The sequence below is a fragment of the Danio rerio genome, chromosome 7 (genome assembly GCF_052040795.2).
Source record: "Danio rerio strain M-AB ecotype USA chromosome 7, GRCz13ab, whole genome shotgun sequence".
Lineage (NCBI taxonomy): Eukaryota > Metazoa > Chordata > Actinopteri > Cypriniformes > Danionidae > Danio > Danio rerio.
Window position 1 is genome coordinate 39,079,676 of NC_141027.1, and position 19,063 is coordinate 39,098,738.

Here is a 19,063-nt window from a genome sequence, read left to right on the forward strand (position 1 = left end):
CATTTGATCTGTGGTCAAGTTGGATGGTGGGCCTATTCTTGAGCCTTACTTTTCACTACACTGACAGCATATTTTCCATTACATTAAAATTATTATTTACATTAAAATATTTGTTTACAGAAGATTTAAAAAATGCACTGTTTAAAATATTATTTACAGGATATTTAAGAGTTATTTTATTTAGAAGAGAAACTGCTTATTTTCAACTTTTAATAGGAAAAACATTTTGTTTCCAAAAGTGCAAGTTATTTATTTTCAAGATTAATTTTTATTTTTAGGAAAAAAAGGTTTGTTTTAGGCAGTGTGTGTTTTATTTTCAGTTGTTCAACGTTGATGTTCAATGACTAGATTTATAGTAGATATAGTATAGTAGATAGTGTGTGTTTGCTTAAATTATTTTAAAATCAAGTAACGCACCCTTCATTCAGAAATCTCAATTTTTTTTTTTCATATTTACTGTACAAAACCTGCCCGTGAACAATAAGGGCAAAAAAATAAAAAAATAAAATAATCGTTCATTATTCGTAATTGAGTTAAAATGTTCAATTAATTAATTAAAGAAAGTTTCTAGTATATCTAGTAAGAGCTTAGGTGCATCCCAAATCGCATACTTATGTACTATTCTACGCCATCTTGTAGTGCCTTCACACTAAAAACTCTCAAAAGATTAAGTGCACTTTAAATACCCGGATGATGCACTTATTCAACCGTTAAAATAAAGTGTGGAATGATGGACACTCAACGGCCGCTACTTTGCTCACGTAGCGGAAGGGGCAGAGCTTTCGGGCACTGATGTTGGATTTATTTTGGATTGAAAAAGCAAAATTCTCCTACGAGAGAGATTATATCACCTCCCGATGGTGACTGCAGTTATACCCATGACAGGTATTATTTGGTGGTTTTCACAAATTTGGCAACTTCCAAATGTCATTGTGGAAACGGTTTGATTTTCTGCTTAGTAAAAAACGTTATTGTTTCATTTGGGATGACACTACAAACATATATTATGCTGTTGAGTGTGTAAGTGCATAGGGTGCCGTTTGGGATGCAGTACTTGATTAGCTAGTACAGGTGTGTTTGATTAGGGTCTGGACCGACCATCCAGGACCAAGTGTGGACACCCCTGGGTTACAGGTTTCCATCATTCTTCAAATACTTGTGTGTTCAACAGAACAACAAAACTCAAACTGGTTTGGAACCAGTCAAGGGTGAGTAAATAATGACAGAACTTTCTTTTTTTGGCGAACTGAACTATCCCTTCAACCATTAAAAGAAATGCCAAAGAAAAAGGCGGGAAAATCGATTTGTGCGTGTGTGTGTGTGTTGGCAAATAGTTCATTTGGCAACACAAAAGCACAAATCGCACCACAAATGTTCAGCACAATACAACACAAAACAATGCCATGATGTAACACAGGTCTCATAACCCAACAAGATCACCTCGTGTTCTCGGGACACACATTTTAGACCTGAGGTAACTGAACTGATCAAGACACACGTGTATGCTCATAGAGAACACTGATATGGCAGCAGGTGTTCTCTCAGAGAGCCGCTCTCACCTGCCGCTCACTCAGCGCTGTGATCTTGGCCTGCAGGTCACGGAGCTGCAGCTTCAGATCTGCATTCTGTACAAAGAACACACACACTCCTCCCTGATACACTAGTCCAGCGGCCCGTATATATGAGAGCGTATCGATCAAACAGTAACAGAAATGTTCAGTGAGGGAGACGCACCTGTGGATCTTGCTTCATTTGGCTCACGAGTTTCTGCAAGAAAGGGAGAGGGAGAGAAAGTTTTAGCAATCTCAGGAGTGGGGAACACGTGCCGATGCAGTGACCTCTGGAGGAAGACAAGGGTACTGCAGGCGAAACACACTCCATCCAAATGCTGTACTACTGAGAGGGCATTTGTGGATACCTGATGGATCTGGATTTCCACTTTGAGTGCTTCCTGTAAATTTTGCAGTTCCATCATCGATCTCTTCTTCCCAAAACCCAACACAGCTGCCTGGCGAATAAGAGCATATTATGTCATTAACTGAGATGTTATTGAATGACTACACATTTTATATATATTTATATATATATATATAAAGTAGTGCTTTTGTGGTCTGCTAGTGTGCATGACTGTGCCATGACAGATCTGTTGGTGTGCTTGAGCGAGTGTGCCTAAATCTGCTCAGTGTGAGTTGGATATATCTGTGTGTACTGATTCAATCAGAACTACTCTCATCAAATCCTGCCTGAACACCACGGATCAAACTGAACAGCACTCTTTTGCACATACCCAATCCTGCTCTTTTTCACTCTGTCATTGGTCTTTGGGGGAAATGATGCTGATGCATGCATTAACCGTTTCCCTCTCTGTCAGCTTCTAACAGCGTGTTGTAAAGTAACCTCTTGAGAACTGTGTAGCTATGCTGCTGTTTTGTGTAATTGCAGTGGGTGTAGTTTAGAATCATGTTTAAATTAATTAGCTACCCTGTGAAACACTATGAAACTGCCCAGCATAGTTGTGTTAGAAATTGTGCACCCCCTTTTGTGACAATGGATTATTCTATACCTTCCCAACGTCTGCCGTCTTGAACACCATCCAACTGGCAGAGTGGGGGGTGGAGCTGGAACAGACAAGAGAGGATGGTAAAGAGCACACGCATTTACACACAGCAGCGCTCCGGAGAATGACAAATCTACGCTGGAAGAATATTGAAGAAAAGATGTCAGAATGAATCTTTAAAGTGGAAGCTCTGAGGACAAAGATTTGGGCAGCATGCAAAAACTGCTAATTTAATTTCACATTGAGAGAACACAGAAATTGGAGGATTACTAGAGGAAAAGTAGAAAGCAGTTTGTCTGTATTTGTTTAAGTTTAATACTTAAAAGAACAGTTCTCCCCAGATATGAAAAATCCTCCTTTTGCACACCCTTGTCATGATGTTCAAATTCTGTGGCACAATAGATGCATTTTGAAGATCACTTGGCAAACATCATCACCCCACTGATTTTTATTGATCAGACAGATTTTCTTCAAAACATGTTCTACAGAATACAAATAAAAAGACTAAATCTTCATTTTGGAGTGAGTTAGCACTTTCGGGAATCCAATTTTTCAGAGTAGTAAAACAACAAACTCCCTGTTTCCTTTAAACAGCCATATACCTACAACATACTAGCATAATGTCCGGAAATCAGTCATGCCATTCATTAATATGTTATTCCATAAGCAGCAGTCATCACGTCATCTCAGCTACATTTCTTCCTGCAATCTAGCCTATTGCATTGTAGCATATGTGAACACAAGCGGCAGTACATGCACTAGAAACATTCATCCTTGTCCAAGATATAAGTGATACAATTTTCTTTGTACTTTGAGAGTTATAGAATACATTTATAAATAGATGCAATTATCTTTGAACCCCCTCAAACAAGCACTTGTAACCATGGGTATCTATACCTTTTCCAATTACGAAACAACAGCTAGGTATAGGCCAATTTAATGTGGTTATGTCATTGGCCCATGAACATTTCCTGCTTGTTATCAAACTATTTCATAACAATAATAAGAGGTAATTCAGTCATAACTTAATGTTGAAACAGCTGTCATAACATTATTTATCAATATGTGGCTCCTTTTGGATTTTCGGAAGCTATAGAACAGAGATGGCCAAACTAGGGCCTGTGGGATAAAGTTGGCTCATGGTAACCTTTGATTTGGCCCGCCAACTAATCAGATGGGAAAAAATGATGGGGAAGAATGGGGCGAATCCCTCAAACATTTTTTTTTTTAATCTCTAGTTTAACATAACCTTATGCTTATTTCTTTAATTGGTGAGCTACAAAACAAGCAAAACTGAAATTAAATGTTTCAATTAAATGCATTTATCAGATTTTAAAGGGTCATGAAACCCTAAAACACATTGTTTTCAATGTTTGCATATATACATGTCTGTAACGTTGCTAAAAGTCCTATTAGGACACATATATTCCACTACTGAATAAAAAAAATCTAAAATTATAAAAGAAGTACATCATAAAATATAACAATGTATTAAAAGTGTTTTAATAATATTAAAGTATATTTCTTTTTTCATATTTTTAAATATTATTAAAGTAGAAAGTTACCGAGGCAACCTTAATGTAATACAGTTTGGTATATTTAGCGTCGGCCCACTGCCCTCGAAAAGTTTGGTTTTTGGCCCTTCATAAGAAAAAGTTTGGACACTCTTCTATAGAAATTAAAAAATATAAAAGTAAATGCGTTGGAATCATTGTTTTCATTTACATCCCTCAAAATCAAAATTTGTTATTGATTCTGAAATTTGTGACACAATTCTATATGCAGAACTTTCACATAAGTGTAAAAACCAAAGTGTACATTTAGCTTAAAGTCAGTTCAATTAGTTCCCGTATTCATGATGCCCCCTGTCAGCTATACAGCACTTTTAATGGGACAGTTCACCAAAAAAAAAAAATCAATTTACTTACAACTATTTTCTTTTTACTTACGATACTCACCCTCAAGCAGGTGAGTAAGAGTTTCTTTCTTATGTTGAACATTAAAGATATATCGAAAGCTAAAAACTTTTTACTATTGACCTCCATAGTCAGTTTCCTGCTTGTTATCATTAACTGTATCAATTTTTTATAATTAAATAACAAGAGGCAATTCAGGCATAACTTAATGTTAAAACAGCTATCATAACATTATTTATCAAAATAAGCGACCTCCATAGTTTCCTGCTTGTTATCATTAATTGTATTAACTTGTTATTAGGCGACGCGGTGGCGCAGAAGGTATTACTGTCGACTCACAGCAAAAAGGTCACTGGTTCGAGCCTCGGCTGGGTCAGTTGGGGTTTCTTTGTGGAGTTTGCATGTTCTCCCCGTGTTCGTGTGGGTTTCCTCCGGGTGCTCCAGTTTCCCCCACAGTACAAAGACATGTGGTACAGGTGTTTTGGGTAGGCTAAATTGTCAAAACATTATCATAACATAACAGCTATCATAACATTATTTACCAATATGTGGCTCTTTTTGAATTCTGAGAAGCTATAGAAATTAAAACTGCAAAACAGGAAATACGTTGGAACCATTGTTTTTGTTTGCATCCCTCAAAAAGGTTTGAAACAAATAAAGAGTGAGTTAACACTACGACTTTCTTTAAATGATATTCTTTTGTGTTCAACAGAAGAATGAATCTCCTAAAAGTTTAAAAGGGTGAGTAAATGATGACAGCATGTTTATTTTAGGTGATCTGTCCCTTTAACTTCTTCCTTTAATAGAAAAAGTTCAAAATATACTTTACCGCAAATGAGTAGAATCATTAAATTTTCTCAAAACACATTAAAAGAGTTTTTTTTTTTAACAAATGTGCTCTGCCATGGTGAGAGTTGCAATACCTCCATCAAAAGTTGCAAGGCAGCACTAAAGCCACCAAATTGAGTGTTATGATGTTCACTATTTATACACGTACAAAAGAACTGTCTCTGCTTCATTCCGTCTTTGCTGCCAGTGCAAATTTACTTACTTCCTGCCTTCTCTAGTTTCTGTAAGCTGTTATTTTTTTGTTCTCGGTACTTGTGTCTCAGAGAATCGGTCTCTGTCTCTGCCACAGATCATCACTCTCTTCTCATCCGAATGAAAGCAGAGACTACCAGATGGGCACTCCACACACTAAGAGCTTCTCACTCATCTTCAGAGTGGCATCCTCTATCTGTAGTTGCACCAGTCACTGATGTATCCGCCTCGGGACAATATTTAAGCAAAGAAAGATTTTTAAATGATATATACAATGGATCACATGAACCTTGCTGAAAGTAGTTACAATTTGTCCCATTAAGGACGCTGCATTATATGAGTGTCCATTTTTGTGGAGAAAAAGAGGGCATTTTCTAGGGCCTCTGTATTCAGTAAGGGCAAACAGCCAAATTGTTCATAACACACACACACACACACACACACATGCGCACGCTACACCTGTCTGATCAGACTGGCACACCATACACTCACCTGTTGGCTCAATAAACCTGTTAAAGCACTAGAACTACTCTTTAAATTAATATAAAGGACCAAACACCCATTCTCAATCTAAACTTACACTCAAACACAATCAAACCTATTCTTACAAGATCCTTCACACATATGGAATAATTTCATTAGCACATAATTCACTCATATGCAAAACAGTCAACATGTTTCACTGTTTTCATTTTGTGTTTAGCTTGTGTGTGCGTATAATCGTTTATGATGATAAAGGTGAACAGATTGCACAGGCTCGAGGACGACGCTTTATTGAGCTTTATATTATCTCAAGAATAGAGTGCTGCAGGACTGACATATTTGTGTAGGATAAAATCTAAAATAAGTTAGCCCTCGAACATTCCCGGTTTTCCACTGTCTTAAAGGTAGTCAGGTCATTTTAATGGGGTTTTAGAAATAAGGTCTGTGGTTAATACGAGATTAACGTATGTTTGTTTTTTAGTCTATAACATAAAATATATCAGCCGCACCCCTTCTTATGATTTTTTTAAAGCTTTTACTTGTCTTAAATGATGCCATGCCTGACTGACATTGGACAAACGAGGTTGTGTGGGACTTTAAACATCACACTGAACAGGTAAACTATATTTTACTATTTCTCTTTCACAGTTGCGTTATATAGGCATGGGATGATAATCGTTGTCAAGGTATACCGCGGTTTGGAAAAGTCAAGGTTTTAAAACCGCCAACATTTTCTGTAATACCATTCCTAAGGTATATGTAATCCTTTTATTTACATTTTTTTTTCGTTTTGTTTTTAGGACAGCAGTATCTTCAGCAAAAAAATATCCAAAGATGCTGTTTAAATTGTAAAGAAATCTGTTTTTGAAACAAATGAAGACGCTAGAAGTCAAAGACTCATTTAACATGTTGCTGCTCCAAAATATTATAAAAAATGTTTAAAAAAAATAGAATATATTGTTTTTAAAAAAGAAAAAAGTTTTTGTTTTTTACTCAGACATTTAAAAAGAATATATTTAGAGCAGTAATCACAATACCGTGATAGCATGATATTGTTATGCACGGTTATCATATTTTCAGAATCTTTTACCGGCCCATGCCTAGCACTATATTCATTACTACACTCTTGTAAACATGTTATTATTACTATACTCATTACTGCACTCTTGTAAATGTTAAGAGAAAATGTTATTATGTAATTATTATTAATGTATTATTAGCATATTACTGTGGTGTATTTTGTTTATAGATTGACTTAAAAAGTAAATCAGGAAAAGTTGTGTTCATTTGTGAAGATTATTATGAACATCATGAGCCAGTGTTTCCCAACCATATTCCTAAAGGCACATTAACAGTACACATTTTTCAACCTCTTTCTAATCAAACACACCTGAATCAACTTATCAGAATACTAGAAGAAACTCCAAAACTTAAAATGAATGAGTCAGATAAGGGAGACATTCAAAATATGTACTGTTAGTGTGCCTCCAGGAACAGGGTTGGGAAACACTGGCATAAGCATCCTAAACTTTAACAGGTCGCACTTTCTGCAATAATCCTAAAGTGACTTTAACCATCCTATTGAGGTTTTGTGATGATTCTGGGCTGGCTTACAAAAAACACATAATTAATGCAGTACTTTATATCTGGAAATATTATAAAACAAAAGAGTGGGATTGAAAGAGGATGTTTATATATCTCAGGCTGCAAAGAACAGGTTTAGATGCTCATACACACTCACACAGTTTACTGAAGTCTTTGTAACGTTTGCATCACCCTGTCAATAAGTGTATCTGTTTACCAACCAACACTTCAAAGCATCCATCAATTTTACCAGCATCTCAAGCCGGAAACAACATGAAAAAAGGCCGATCTCTTCCCAATATTCTAATATAAGTAATTAAAATGTTTAAGAACTTACATCCAATATTAATAAGAATTGTTGGGCCTTATTTTAGCTCTAAGAGAAAGTGCAATCATTTGCATACTACATTAACCATTTTAATGCAAAGAGCATGAGCATATATTTCACATATGTATACAACTTGTAAGTATCTATGACGTTTAATCTTTAAATGGTTTCCATATCCTGGAGGGAAACGGACATTTGAGAGGCTGGGGGAGGGCAATAAATGTGTGGGCCTAATGTTGAAGAAAAACACTGAAGAAAAGGAGGCCCTGAAACCATTCAGGTCATGTGACTTAGTATAAAAACTCTGGAATCCCCTCACCATCATTATGTGAAAGTAACATGATGGCACCATGCAATGAGGCTAGAAAACAGACTTCAAGGCAAATGCAGATATATTTTACATCTAACTTTCCAAATATGTGCATGTACATGCACATACAGCTATTGAAAACAATTAAGAGACTACTTATATTCTCAGTTTCTTTGGATTTTCGCATAACATTCTTGAGTAAATTATACTTTTGCTTTTATTCCACAATGATCTCGCATTTCATTTGAATTTAAAATACAAATCTTGTCATTTAGAGCATTTGTTTTACTATAAAACAACAATGTTTTCAGACTAGGCATAGGCCGGTATGATAATCCTGGATAAATATAATACGGTTTCACGCTATCATGGTATAGTGATTTCTACTCTAAAATAAGTTCTTTTTGTAACATCTGGGTAAAAACATTGAGTTTTTGTTAGATATAAAGTAAACCGATTAATGTAAAAGCGATTGGTTTTTAAATGTTTGCTAAATTGTGTGCTGAACAGTAGCTTTTGATATGGATGGACCTTCTGGAGATACTGTTGTCCTAAATAAGTAAATACAAGTCTTTTACAAAACTTGAAAAAAAGAACAACTTACATATACCACAGGAACGGTTTAACAGCTTTTACAAACCACGGTAAACCTTAAAACTGGTTATCGTGCCATACCTATTTCCGACATGCAATATTTTACACAACAATACCAACAGCCCTGATGTGTTATTCTGGACGATTGTCATTTTATTCAAAAATAATAATTTGGAAGAAAATTGTGTTCAAAACTTTAAAGAGTAAAACAAATATTAACAATTTACTCAAATTTACAGCTTATAAATCAAGCAAATGTTCAAGTTGCCTCATAGCTGTACATACAGGCGTTAAACACACCTCTTCACCGATGATAAACTACAAAATAAAAGCAATATTAAAGCATAAAACTGCATTGCAAGTCCTAATGTAATGTAAAATGACATTTACTCTTTTTTACACATTAAAAGGCTAAGTTTAAGTGTTTGAATGCATTTTGCTGGATGTATTGGGTGACCCATCATCGCAGGGGGAAAAAAGCAGGTGGAGTGAAGAGGAAGAGAAACAGAAACAGGGAAAAAATGGCTGTACAGTCAACATAGTTGATGATGGAGCACAGCCAGACATGCATAAAACATGAAAAAACTGACGAGAACAGGAGAGAACTGAGTTATTTAATAACTATGCAGCCATTTCGAAGTGAAAATTATTAAAACAGGGTGTGATTTTGATGAGGAGCAACCATACTGTTTGACGGCCATACAGTAACGAGCTAATAACGGAAACACACAAGACACACATACACAAAACACACACACAATGTTGTAAAACGCACTGGGAGAGTAAAAGCTGTTGACGGCCCGGTCGTTAAAGAGGACCAAGCGCCATCTGAAAAGCTTGAGAAAGGTCATCATCATCACCATCATCAGCGTTCCAGCGCATCCACACCGGAAACAGCACCATCACTTTATATACTCACACAATCACACACACACACATCAAACTCTACAACACAAGGCCTACAACTTTCACTCCGCCATATCAGAGAACAGAAACGGAGGAGACTTAATTACAGCGAGCTTTCGTTTGTGCTGATATGTCAAGGCGTGGTGCCGAGAACACGAACTGGGGGAAAATCTTTCATGATCACACGTCTTGTCGCCCTAGCGGCTCTTAACAATAATAGTAGCTCAACACCGCGCGAGCTGCTCGAGCTCAACACATCAAGAGTAGCGATACACACACTTTTATCCCATTTTCGCTCGAGATTTCGCCTCTCGTTCTTGTGAACGTAAACGTAAGCGCAAAGTGCATTTATAATGGCATCCCATCACTGTTTCGCGGCACGCTGGGAAAACTACGGCACGCGCTGGAATCACATTTTCATCCATATTAGCGCAGTTCTGTCAAGCAAGTGTCGTTTTTGGGGTGTTTCGGTGCCATTCGAGGCGTTATTGTGTATCGGCAGTAAGTTATAACGTTTGGTTGACTGCAGCTGCACTCTCTCTCTCCAGCAACTCCTACAATAAAGAGAAATGAACAAAACCCCCCTGCGCTGCCTCTGCGCTTTCACATCCACTCAAATCACTACCATCACAATCACTTAAAGAAGGCGAAAAGAGTTTCGACACACCGTTCCCAAAAGTTCACAAGATGGAGATGAAAAAAAACGAGGGGCACTTACCCTTGTACACACTCCTTCAGCAGTCAAACCCCGATCTTCATACACTTACACACACAGTCACCAATTATTTAAATATATATCTACAAACAGCCGGGCATTTCACCACTAAAACACCATCCCGCGGTCGAATTTACTCGCTTTAGCGCTTTAAAGTTGTGTACTGTGTACCAGGAGGATTCAACGCTTTGTTCGCTTGATTTTTAACCAAAAATACATAAAAAGACAGAAACTGATATACAAAACAAGAACTCTTCTTCCATCCCATTCACCCCCAGCTTGTGCGCTCGGCGTATCACTGCGCGCAGAAGAGAGATAATGGGACAGCAAAACCATGCCGTTTAACGCACAAAATAACTCCTCTAACATGATAGATTATTCGTCAGATTGGGAATTAACTGAATATTGGCGCAAACTAGAACGAAAGAAGTGTTACCGAGCGCGAAAGAACACTTAGAAGAAGAGAACTAGTTTATGTAACGGTGCGGCGAATTTATTTCACTTTGCCTAAGGAACGGTTGTAGTGCGCCCCCATTGCCTAGGGAAAAGCCCCGGATGTAAACTCAGTGAAACTCACGTTGAGCGAAGTTACAATAATGTGCAGCCAGCGTGGGCCTGATATTGTTTAGACAACATAGACTATATATGTTGCATATGCGTTTAATTAAACTATAATACTCGTTAGCATTTATCATTTAGATATTTCTGTAAACAAATTATATCGTCGCGTAAAGCTGTTTATAAAAAGTCCAGTCCACACACCGAAAAACACACAGACATGTTTGAATAAGTAATAAAATATAATGTTTAATGTATAATGTATTTAATATTTCTGGTAATATAACACACTTACAAAGTGTATTTTAATGCATTATTATTTGATTTCAAAATAGTTTACACTCAATTATTCCAATCACTGTGTACTGTGCAGTACTTCTATGTGTACTGCTAATTTGCTCTGTATGGTGTACTATAAATAGAATATCTGAATACACTAATTTACCCCACAATCATTTCTCTGTCTTCATCTGCCAAAAATATGAGCAGTTCCCCGGTGTCACCATTTATGCGAAGTGAACGGTAGGGGGAGACAGAGCGCTGTGTTTGTGAGTGATCGATCCTGCTCTCTCAGCAGCACCGTTTTCTTTTCTAGGCCTTTGCCTCCTAAACTGGTCCACGCTCTCCGTCATCAGCACCACTGAGTCATCGCAGTTCGCTTTGAATTATCACTCTGCATAAAAAGAACAAGAAGTACGAACATCAACATTTTTACATCCATTTTATAATGAAACACAGATCAGAAGAGTGACATCACCGCCGAGACAATGCGAACGACACGCTGAAGTGGTTGAAAGTAATATACAAGATGAGGAATAATATCACTTTGTGGCTAAAAGTGTGAACAAAAAGAGCAAACTAAGCTATTGACGTTCTAATAATGTTTATACATCTGTTATTTCTGTGTGTATTCAATTACAGGATACTTCTCAAATGTTTCTCCGCGTTTTTGTTTTTTTTTTTGGTTTGGAGGCTGGATGGGTTGAGGCTCGCTGTATAGCATCGGTCTTATATAATACAACAAACTTCCTGGAGTGAGGTCAGTGAATGTTGTTTACTATTCTGGGATATGCATACATAGGCTACTGATTCACTGCATTTACCTTACATAGACATTCTTTGAAAATTCTGGGATTAAAGGGAAAATTCACCCAAAAAAGAAAATGTTGGCTTAGCCCAGTGTTTCCCAAAGTGGTGGTTGGGACCCCTCAGGGGGTAGCGAGATAATTGGGGATGGGGAGGGGGGGGGTCGCTTGGTAATTTCCAAAAAATCAAAAGAAATTTGATTAAACTATTAGAAATAGTATTTTTATGCATAACCTACAGAAGATAAAATAGTTACATTAAAAAACAACAGGCATATGTTGTGACCACTGGGGTGATTAGGCTACGTTATATCAAAGACATAGCAATAGTGCCAGAAGCAGCACATTGATTTTATGGCACCAAGTTAAACTTTTACAGCACTCACCTCCATGAAAATAAATACAGGCCACAACTGAACATGCAGGATGATCTCTGAGTGGCGTTCTCCAAAATTAAATGAAAAGTAGACCTGGGCCTTTTGGTGTATGTGCGCGCTGTTGGATGTAAGGTTTGTGTATGTATAACCACCTCAGAGCATAGGGGTCGCGAGTCACTGGCATTTTATTTTGGGGGTAGAAGACTAAAAACTTTTTGGAACCCCTGATTTAGCCAACTCTCATTGAGGCCATCCAAGATTCAAGACCTGTTTTCTTGAGTATTAATTAAATTTTTAGCAGTAATGGTACTTTTGTTATTCATGCAAGTCAGCAGCTAATGGTACTTTAAGAGTCAAAGAAACATATTCATTAATTTTCCTGTGGTTTAGTCCCTTATTTATCAGGGATTGCCACAGTGGAATGAACCGCTAACTATTCCGGCATATGTTTTACATGGTAGATGCTCTTCCAGCCGCAATCCAGTACTGGGAAACACCTATACACTCTCACATTCACACACGCACTAATACACTACGGCCAATTTATTCATTCATTCATTTTCTTGTCGGCTTAGTCTCTTTATTAATCAGGGGTTGCCACAGCGGAATGAACTGCCAACTTATCCAGCATATGTTTTACACAGCAGAGACCCTTCCAGCCACAACCCAACACTGGGTAAACGCCATTTTAGTTCATCCAATTCACTTATACAGCATGTTGTCAAAGAACCATATACAGTTTTACAGAATTATTAGCCCCCCTGAATTATTAGCCCCCCTTTTATTTTTCCCCCAATTTCTGCTTAATAGAGAGAAGATTTTTTTCAACACATTTCTAAACATAATAGTTTTAATAATTCATTTCTAATGACTGATTTCTTTTATCTTTGTCATGATGACAGTAAATCATATTTGACTAGATATTTTCCAAGACACGTCTATACAGCGTAAAGTGACATTAAAAGGCTTAACTAGGTTAATTAGGTTAATTAGGCAGGTTAGGGTAATTAGGCAAGTTATTGTATAATGATGGTTTGTTCTGTAGACTATTGAAAAATATAGCTTAAAGGGGCTAATAATTGTGACTTTAAAATGGTTTAAAAAATGTTTTTTAAACTGCTTTTATTCCAGCCGAAATAAAACAAATAAGACTTTCTCCTAAAGAAAATATATTATCAGACATACTGTGAAAGTTTCCTTGCTCTGTTAAACATCATTTTGGAAAATATTTTAAAAACAAAAATAAATTCAAAGCGGGGCTAATAATTCTGACTTCAACTGTACATTAATTTTCCTTTGGTTTAGTCCCCTGTTTATCAGGGGTTTCCACTGCAGAATTAACCTTCAACTATTCCAACATATGTTTTATGCAGCAGATGCCATTTCAGCCGCATCCCAGTACTAGGAAACACCCAAACATTCTCACATTCACACACACACTCATACACTACAGCCAATTTTAGCTTATTCAATTCACCTGTACAGCATTTCTTTGGACTGTGGGGGAAACCAGAGCACCTGGAGGAAACCCACATAAACATGGGGTGAACATGCAAACTCCACAAAGAAACGCTAACTGGCCCAGCTGGGACTTAAATAAGTGACCTTTTTGCTGTAAGGCGACAGTGCTAACCACTGAGCCACCGTGCCACCCCGTATACATTCAAAACAAAATTAAATCATGGCTCCTAACAATTCATTGAGGTTTTAAGAAGTGAAATGTGTAAGAAACATAACATTATTTACTATATTAGTCAACAGCTTCAGCAAACAGTTGTTCATTATTTCAGCTGAAAAAATGATTTTGGGAATTTGTGAAAAGTCAGTCTTCCTGATTTGTGCTCACAAATGTAATCTTCTATATAGGTTGCAGCATCCAGAATAAGCAAAATGAGATCTATTTGATAAACAAAACAACAGTGTGTTTCCTTAACTCTCAAACTGCCAATATTGACTTGCATGCAGATCTGTGTTTCTGCTAAAAATCGTCTTTGACGTTCTACTGAAGAAAAATGTCACCTACAGCTCGAATGACCTGAGGGTAAGTGAATTAGCAGCGGATGTCTATTTTTGGGCGAACTTTCTGTGTGATACTCTTGTAGTGCTTTGTTATGGTCCTCGACCCTGCCATCGAAGCATGATGACAGCCATCAGAATCTTGAGCAGTTTCTGCTCTTTACCTTTCTTATTTCATCTAACACAATGAAAGATCAGCAGGCAGGCAGTGACTCATCCTCTTCAGCTCTTGTGTCATTGGACTTCATTGAGCTGTTTCCTTTCTGGCTGATAGCGATTGGCTGTTGCGTCTGTGATCTTTGTGAAAGACATTGATAGAGTATAAAAATGGATTTCTGCACTGCACTTCCAGACTAATCCGAGGTGACTGAAGTAATCGAGACTCCATTTATCAAGAAGTCCCACGCTGCCAGAGTCTGAGTCAGACATTCTTTTTGTCAACACATGTTTACATAAACCGAAGAGCAAAGGAGGCTCTCTCTGCTAATGAAAGGACGCATGATAAGGTGCTTAGCATCTTTTTCTCAAACAGTCTACTTAACACCGTCATTATACAGTTGATGTATGTCACCGCAGACACCCTTACAAACCAAATACAGACAACCAAGACATAATTATTACTCAACAAAAGCAACTTCCCAACGCTACCAAGTTTAAAAGCTTTTACAAAGGTCTGGGGTCAGAAAAGATTCTTAATAAAATGAAATACTCAAACATTCGATACTTCAAATAAAATAATAGTCTTAGAAGGATTTTATAATGTAATGAGATGTTTTAAACAAACATTTTATTGAACGTTTTGGTAAAATCATTTTCATTCATTCATTTTCTTTCGGCTTAGTCAGGGGTCACCACAGTGAAATTAACCGCCAACTTAACCAGCAAATGTTTTAGACAGCGGATGCCCTTCCAGCTGCAACCCAGGACTGGGAAACATCCATATACTCTCATACACACACATACACTACGGCCAATTTAGCATATTCATTTCACCTATAGCGCATGTCCGGAAAAAAACCCACGCCAACACGAGGAGAACATGCAAGCTCCACACAGAAGCGTCAGCTGACCCAGCCGGGACTTGAGTCAGCGACCTTCTTGCTGTGAGGTGACAGTGCTAACCAGTGGTGTGAAGTAACTAATTACAAATTCTCAATTTACTGTAATTGAGTAGTTTTTCTCAGAAAGTAGTTTTGAAAATGTGTACTTTTACTCTGCCTTGAGTACATTTTTTGTGCAGTATCGGTACTTTTACATTGCTTTTTCTTGTCTATGGGGATTATAAAATTCCGTCCTGTGATTCCTGTCCAATCAAATCGCACATAGAAAGTAAATCGCATCTTAATGAACTACCTCAAGACAAGGGCAATTTATAAATGTAGCAAACTGTTTGGAAGCATTAAAAGTGTCCAAGAAGATGTCTAAAATCTTTACACGCATTGACCCAGAGATTGTTTGGACTGCATGTCACTAATGGGGAGATGAGGGATATCTAATGTATGATGACTAAAATGGCCTTAAACAAGAATTAAATGCACTACAGAATGTTATGTTTACACACACATTCACATATTACATGTAAATGCATCAGCTTTTGACAGCACTACTCACTACTCTTGAGTACTTTTGAAAAAGCCCTACTTTTTACTCATACTTTGAGTCATATTTACAACAGATACTTTTACTCTACTTAGACTACATTTTTGGGCAAGTAATGGTACTTTTACTTGAGTTTGATTTTTCAGTACTCTTTCCACCACTGGTGTTAACCACTGAGCCACCATGTCGCCTTAAAATAATTTTTAAAAAGTAAAAAAAGCATATTGTTTCTACAAACCTATAAAACAGCTTTCAGCATTGATGACAATAAAAAAATTAAGAGTTTCTTAAGCACAAATCAGGATATTAGAATGACTTTTGAAAAATCATGTGACACTGAATGCTGTAGAGACTCTAGAAAATGCATTAATATTAACTGCGTTAATATAGTCTTTAAAAACACAAAGGCTACATCACAATATTATTTATATTGTTTTATAAACTGTGTGTTTACTCTATATCAAATAATCACTTTTTGGTTACAATAGAATACTACTAAAACAATTCTTAAAATAATAAAAAAATTTAAATATTAAAATGATAATAAACACATATAATAAAATAATAATAATAAAATAATAATGAATAATGGTTAAAATAGTAAAATGCCATGTACAAATGTGAATTTTATTATATTCTGTTCTGTTCGACTGTGATGTGTAATCCTTTCCAGGCTCAAATGCTAAGTCAGATCCCAGAAGTAAATAAAAAACTGTGCTAATGTGTAGTCACACAGTGATGTAGTACTAGCAAAAACTCATGATCCTAACCTTTATCTCCATAGTGAAATCTCAGTTGGCCAGACAGTGATTCATCTTTCCAGAATCATTAAAATATGGTGGTCTGGGACAGCATGAGTTATTTGTGAGTTTTTAAAAGCTTAGCTAAAATGTGTCCTATAAATGAATAGTGCTCATAAATGACTGTTGAGTTAGGATCTCACTTGAAACAGTGGCTTGGACCCACAAATACCATTCTATACATCACAGCCTAACAAGCAGATACATTTTTTTCCTCTGACAGCCAGACTGCAATAGCAAGAGAGACATAATGTGCGGTGTTAGTTTGAGTGGCACAGAGTAAGCAAAGCTGTGTTCAGCTGCTGAAAGTGCCTGAGAGTAGATGTGACATCTATGCTGAAGCTAGCTACTATACTATAGCTGAACCACAGCATCACTACTGCCTTAAACCTCTCATCAGGATGACCACATCCTTCACTCTGAACTCTATTCGCTGGCCCAAACCCTCTGACCTTACTACACACAGAGAGAAGAGAGAGATAGAATTAGGAAAAGAGATGGTTTCCTTCCATCTTCCTTACCACAGGGCCCTTTTTGCATACTGTATGCTTCTTTCTCGCATGTACCCAGTAATCACTGTCTGCCTCCCTGTTGCTTTGTTGCTCCTTTTTATATACTTTTTCTTTTTAGATGAAGTATGGTTTGTAGTGTATTTTGTTATGGTTGCTGGACAAGAAATAAAACTGTAACAGAAAAGTTAAAAAAGTAAAATGAAGGCTATGAGCCACACTGTAAAAACTGAGTTGAATTCATGTACTCAAGTCAGGTCAAATGCATCTTTATTTCTATAGCGATGTATACAATGCAGATTCATACTGTACATAGTTATCATACATAAGATTCATAGTTTCAACTTGAGTCTGTTCAATGAGCATTCAGTTCAACTAAAAATAAATTTCAATGATGGAGAATGTGATTCAACTTTAGGACAGCCATTGGAAGCAATTTCTTGAACAGAAATGATTATTCAAGAAGTCTAAAAAATGGTAAAACATGTAAAGTTTTTAGGGATTGTATATAAATTCCTTTCCAGCTTTTATTTTATTCACACATTTTTAAATTGCTTTTGTTTAAGTCCCTAATCAATGGTATTGCTTCCAAGGTCAAAAAGCGCTTTCAGATTCTTCTAAACTTCACAGATATTTCTAAACTTCAGATGTTATGACGGTTCTGCTGCTTGCAGTATGTCCCAGAAACCAACTGCTTATTATCACATCTTAGTTTTTAATCTTTGGAAGGCTTCCTCCATTCTCAATGGATGTATACATTTGTATAATGCACTTTGATCTTTAAAACTTTGAAAACCTTGTACTTTCACAAACAGCTACACTACGCACTGCATGAAATGTAATCTTCAAACATGCATTTTAAGATCAAGACTATAGAGCTAACTATCTGAAGAACAAAAGTAGTAAAAAAGGTCCATCTTTCATTGTATTTTCACTAAACAATAAGATAAAATACCACATATATACACAAAATATACACACATAAGATAACAAAAAACAATGAATAAACAAATAAAATATAATAAGTAAAAACATGAATTAATTAATTAATAAAAAGCAATTAAGAAATAGGGGTCTCCTTAATTTTTTTAGAAAAGGGCTCCAGACTATCTAGAAATGTTCTGGCTTTTGCTTTATTGCGAACTGAATCTTTTCCATTCTATGAGCTTTAAAAAATCAAAATTGTTGAGAAGAAGGGGAAGCCGCTGACTTTCAATTCATTAGAAGAAGTCGCCAGTAAAGTTACAAAAGCTACACTATCAGCCTGTAATGAATTTAGTTCAACATATTCTGGCAGGATTTCAAACAGCGCTGTTAAGGGGTTTGGGTCTTTTGACAATGAAAAAACAGCAGAAAAACACCAGAATGCATGTTACAGTGTTATTGGTTCGGTTGTACTGCGAAAGCAAGTTGGGTCAAGGTCAGGGAATATTATATTCAGTTTAGTTCTAGACCTGTGTATTCTATACAACCTTATATTGAGTGAGAGTATGCCTAGTTTTTATTAAAGAATAATTATATGGGAATTATTTGTAGTCTGATTGGTGTTTTTTTTTTTTTTTACATTAAATGGCTTAGAAATGGTAACAGTTGTACATAAAGTCTACCATGCCAATGCACAAATGATCCTCCCACAGAACATTCTGAAAACTCTAGCCGGCAGATTCTTGCCAATGCCAGCAATT

The 19,063-nt window shown here is 36.6% G+C and overlaps 1 protein-coding gene and 1 long non-coding RNA gene across 2 annotated transcripts in view; one reads left to right on the forward strand and one right to left on the reverse strand.

Moving 5' to 3' along the window:
• phf21aa (PHD finger protein 21Aa) overlaps positions 1 to 10,721 on the reverse strand; it is a 40,301-nt gene extending 29,580 nt beyond the window's left edge. The window contains exons 1-4 of the mRNA NM_001328015.1: positions 10,438 to 10,721; positions 2,564 to 2,618; positions 1,919 to 2,008; positions 1,735 to 1,767 (exon numbers count right to left, since the gene is read on the reverse strand). Of these exons, the coding sequence (NP_001314944.1) occupies positions 1,735 to 1,767; positions 1,919 to 2,008; positions 2,564 to 2,593 (153 nt within the window). The 5' untranslated portion in view covers positions 2,594 to 2,618; positions 10,438 to 10,721. The remainder of the gene's footprint in view (positions 1 to 1,734; positions 1,768 to 1,918; positions 2,009 to 2,563; positions 2,619 to 10,437) is intronic.
• Positions 10,722 to 11,585: 864 nt separating this feature from the next.
• LOC141375414 (uncharacterized) overlaps positions 11,586 to 19,063 on the forward strand; it is a 34,386-nt gene continuing 26,908 nt past the window's right edge. Inside the window, exons 1-2 of the long non-coding RNA XR_015495993.1 lie at positions 11,586 to 11,788; positions 11,914 to 12,031. This is a non-coding gene — a long non-coding RNA (uncharacterized LOC141375414). The remainder of the gene's footprint in view (positions 11,789 to 11,913; positions 12,032 to 19,063) is intronic.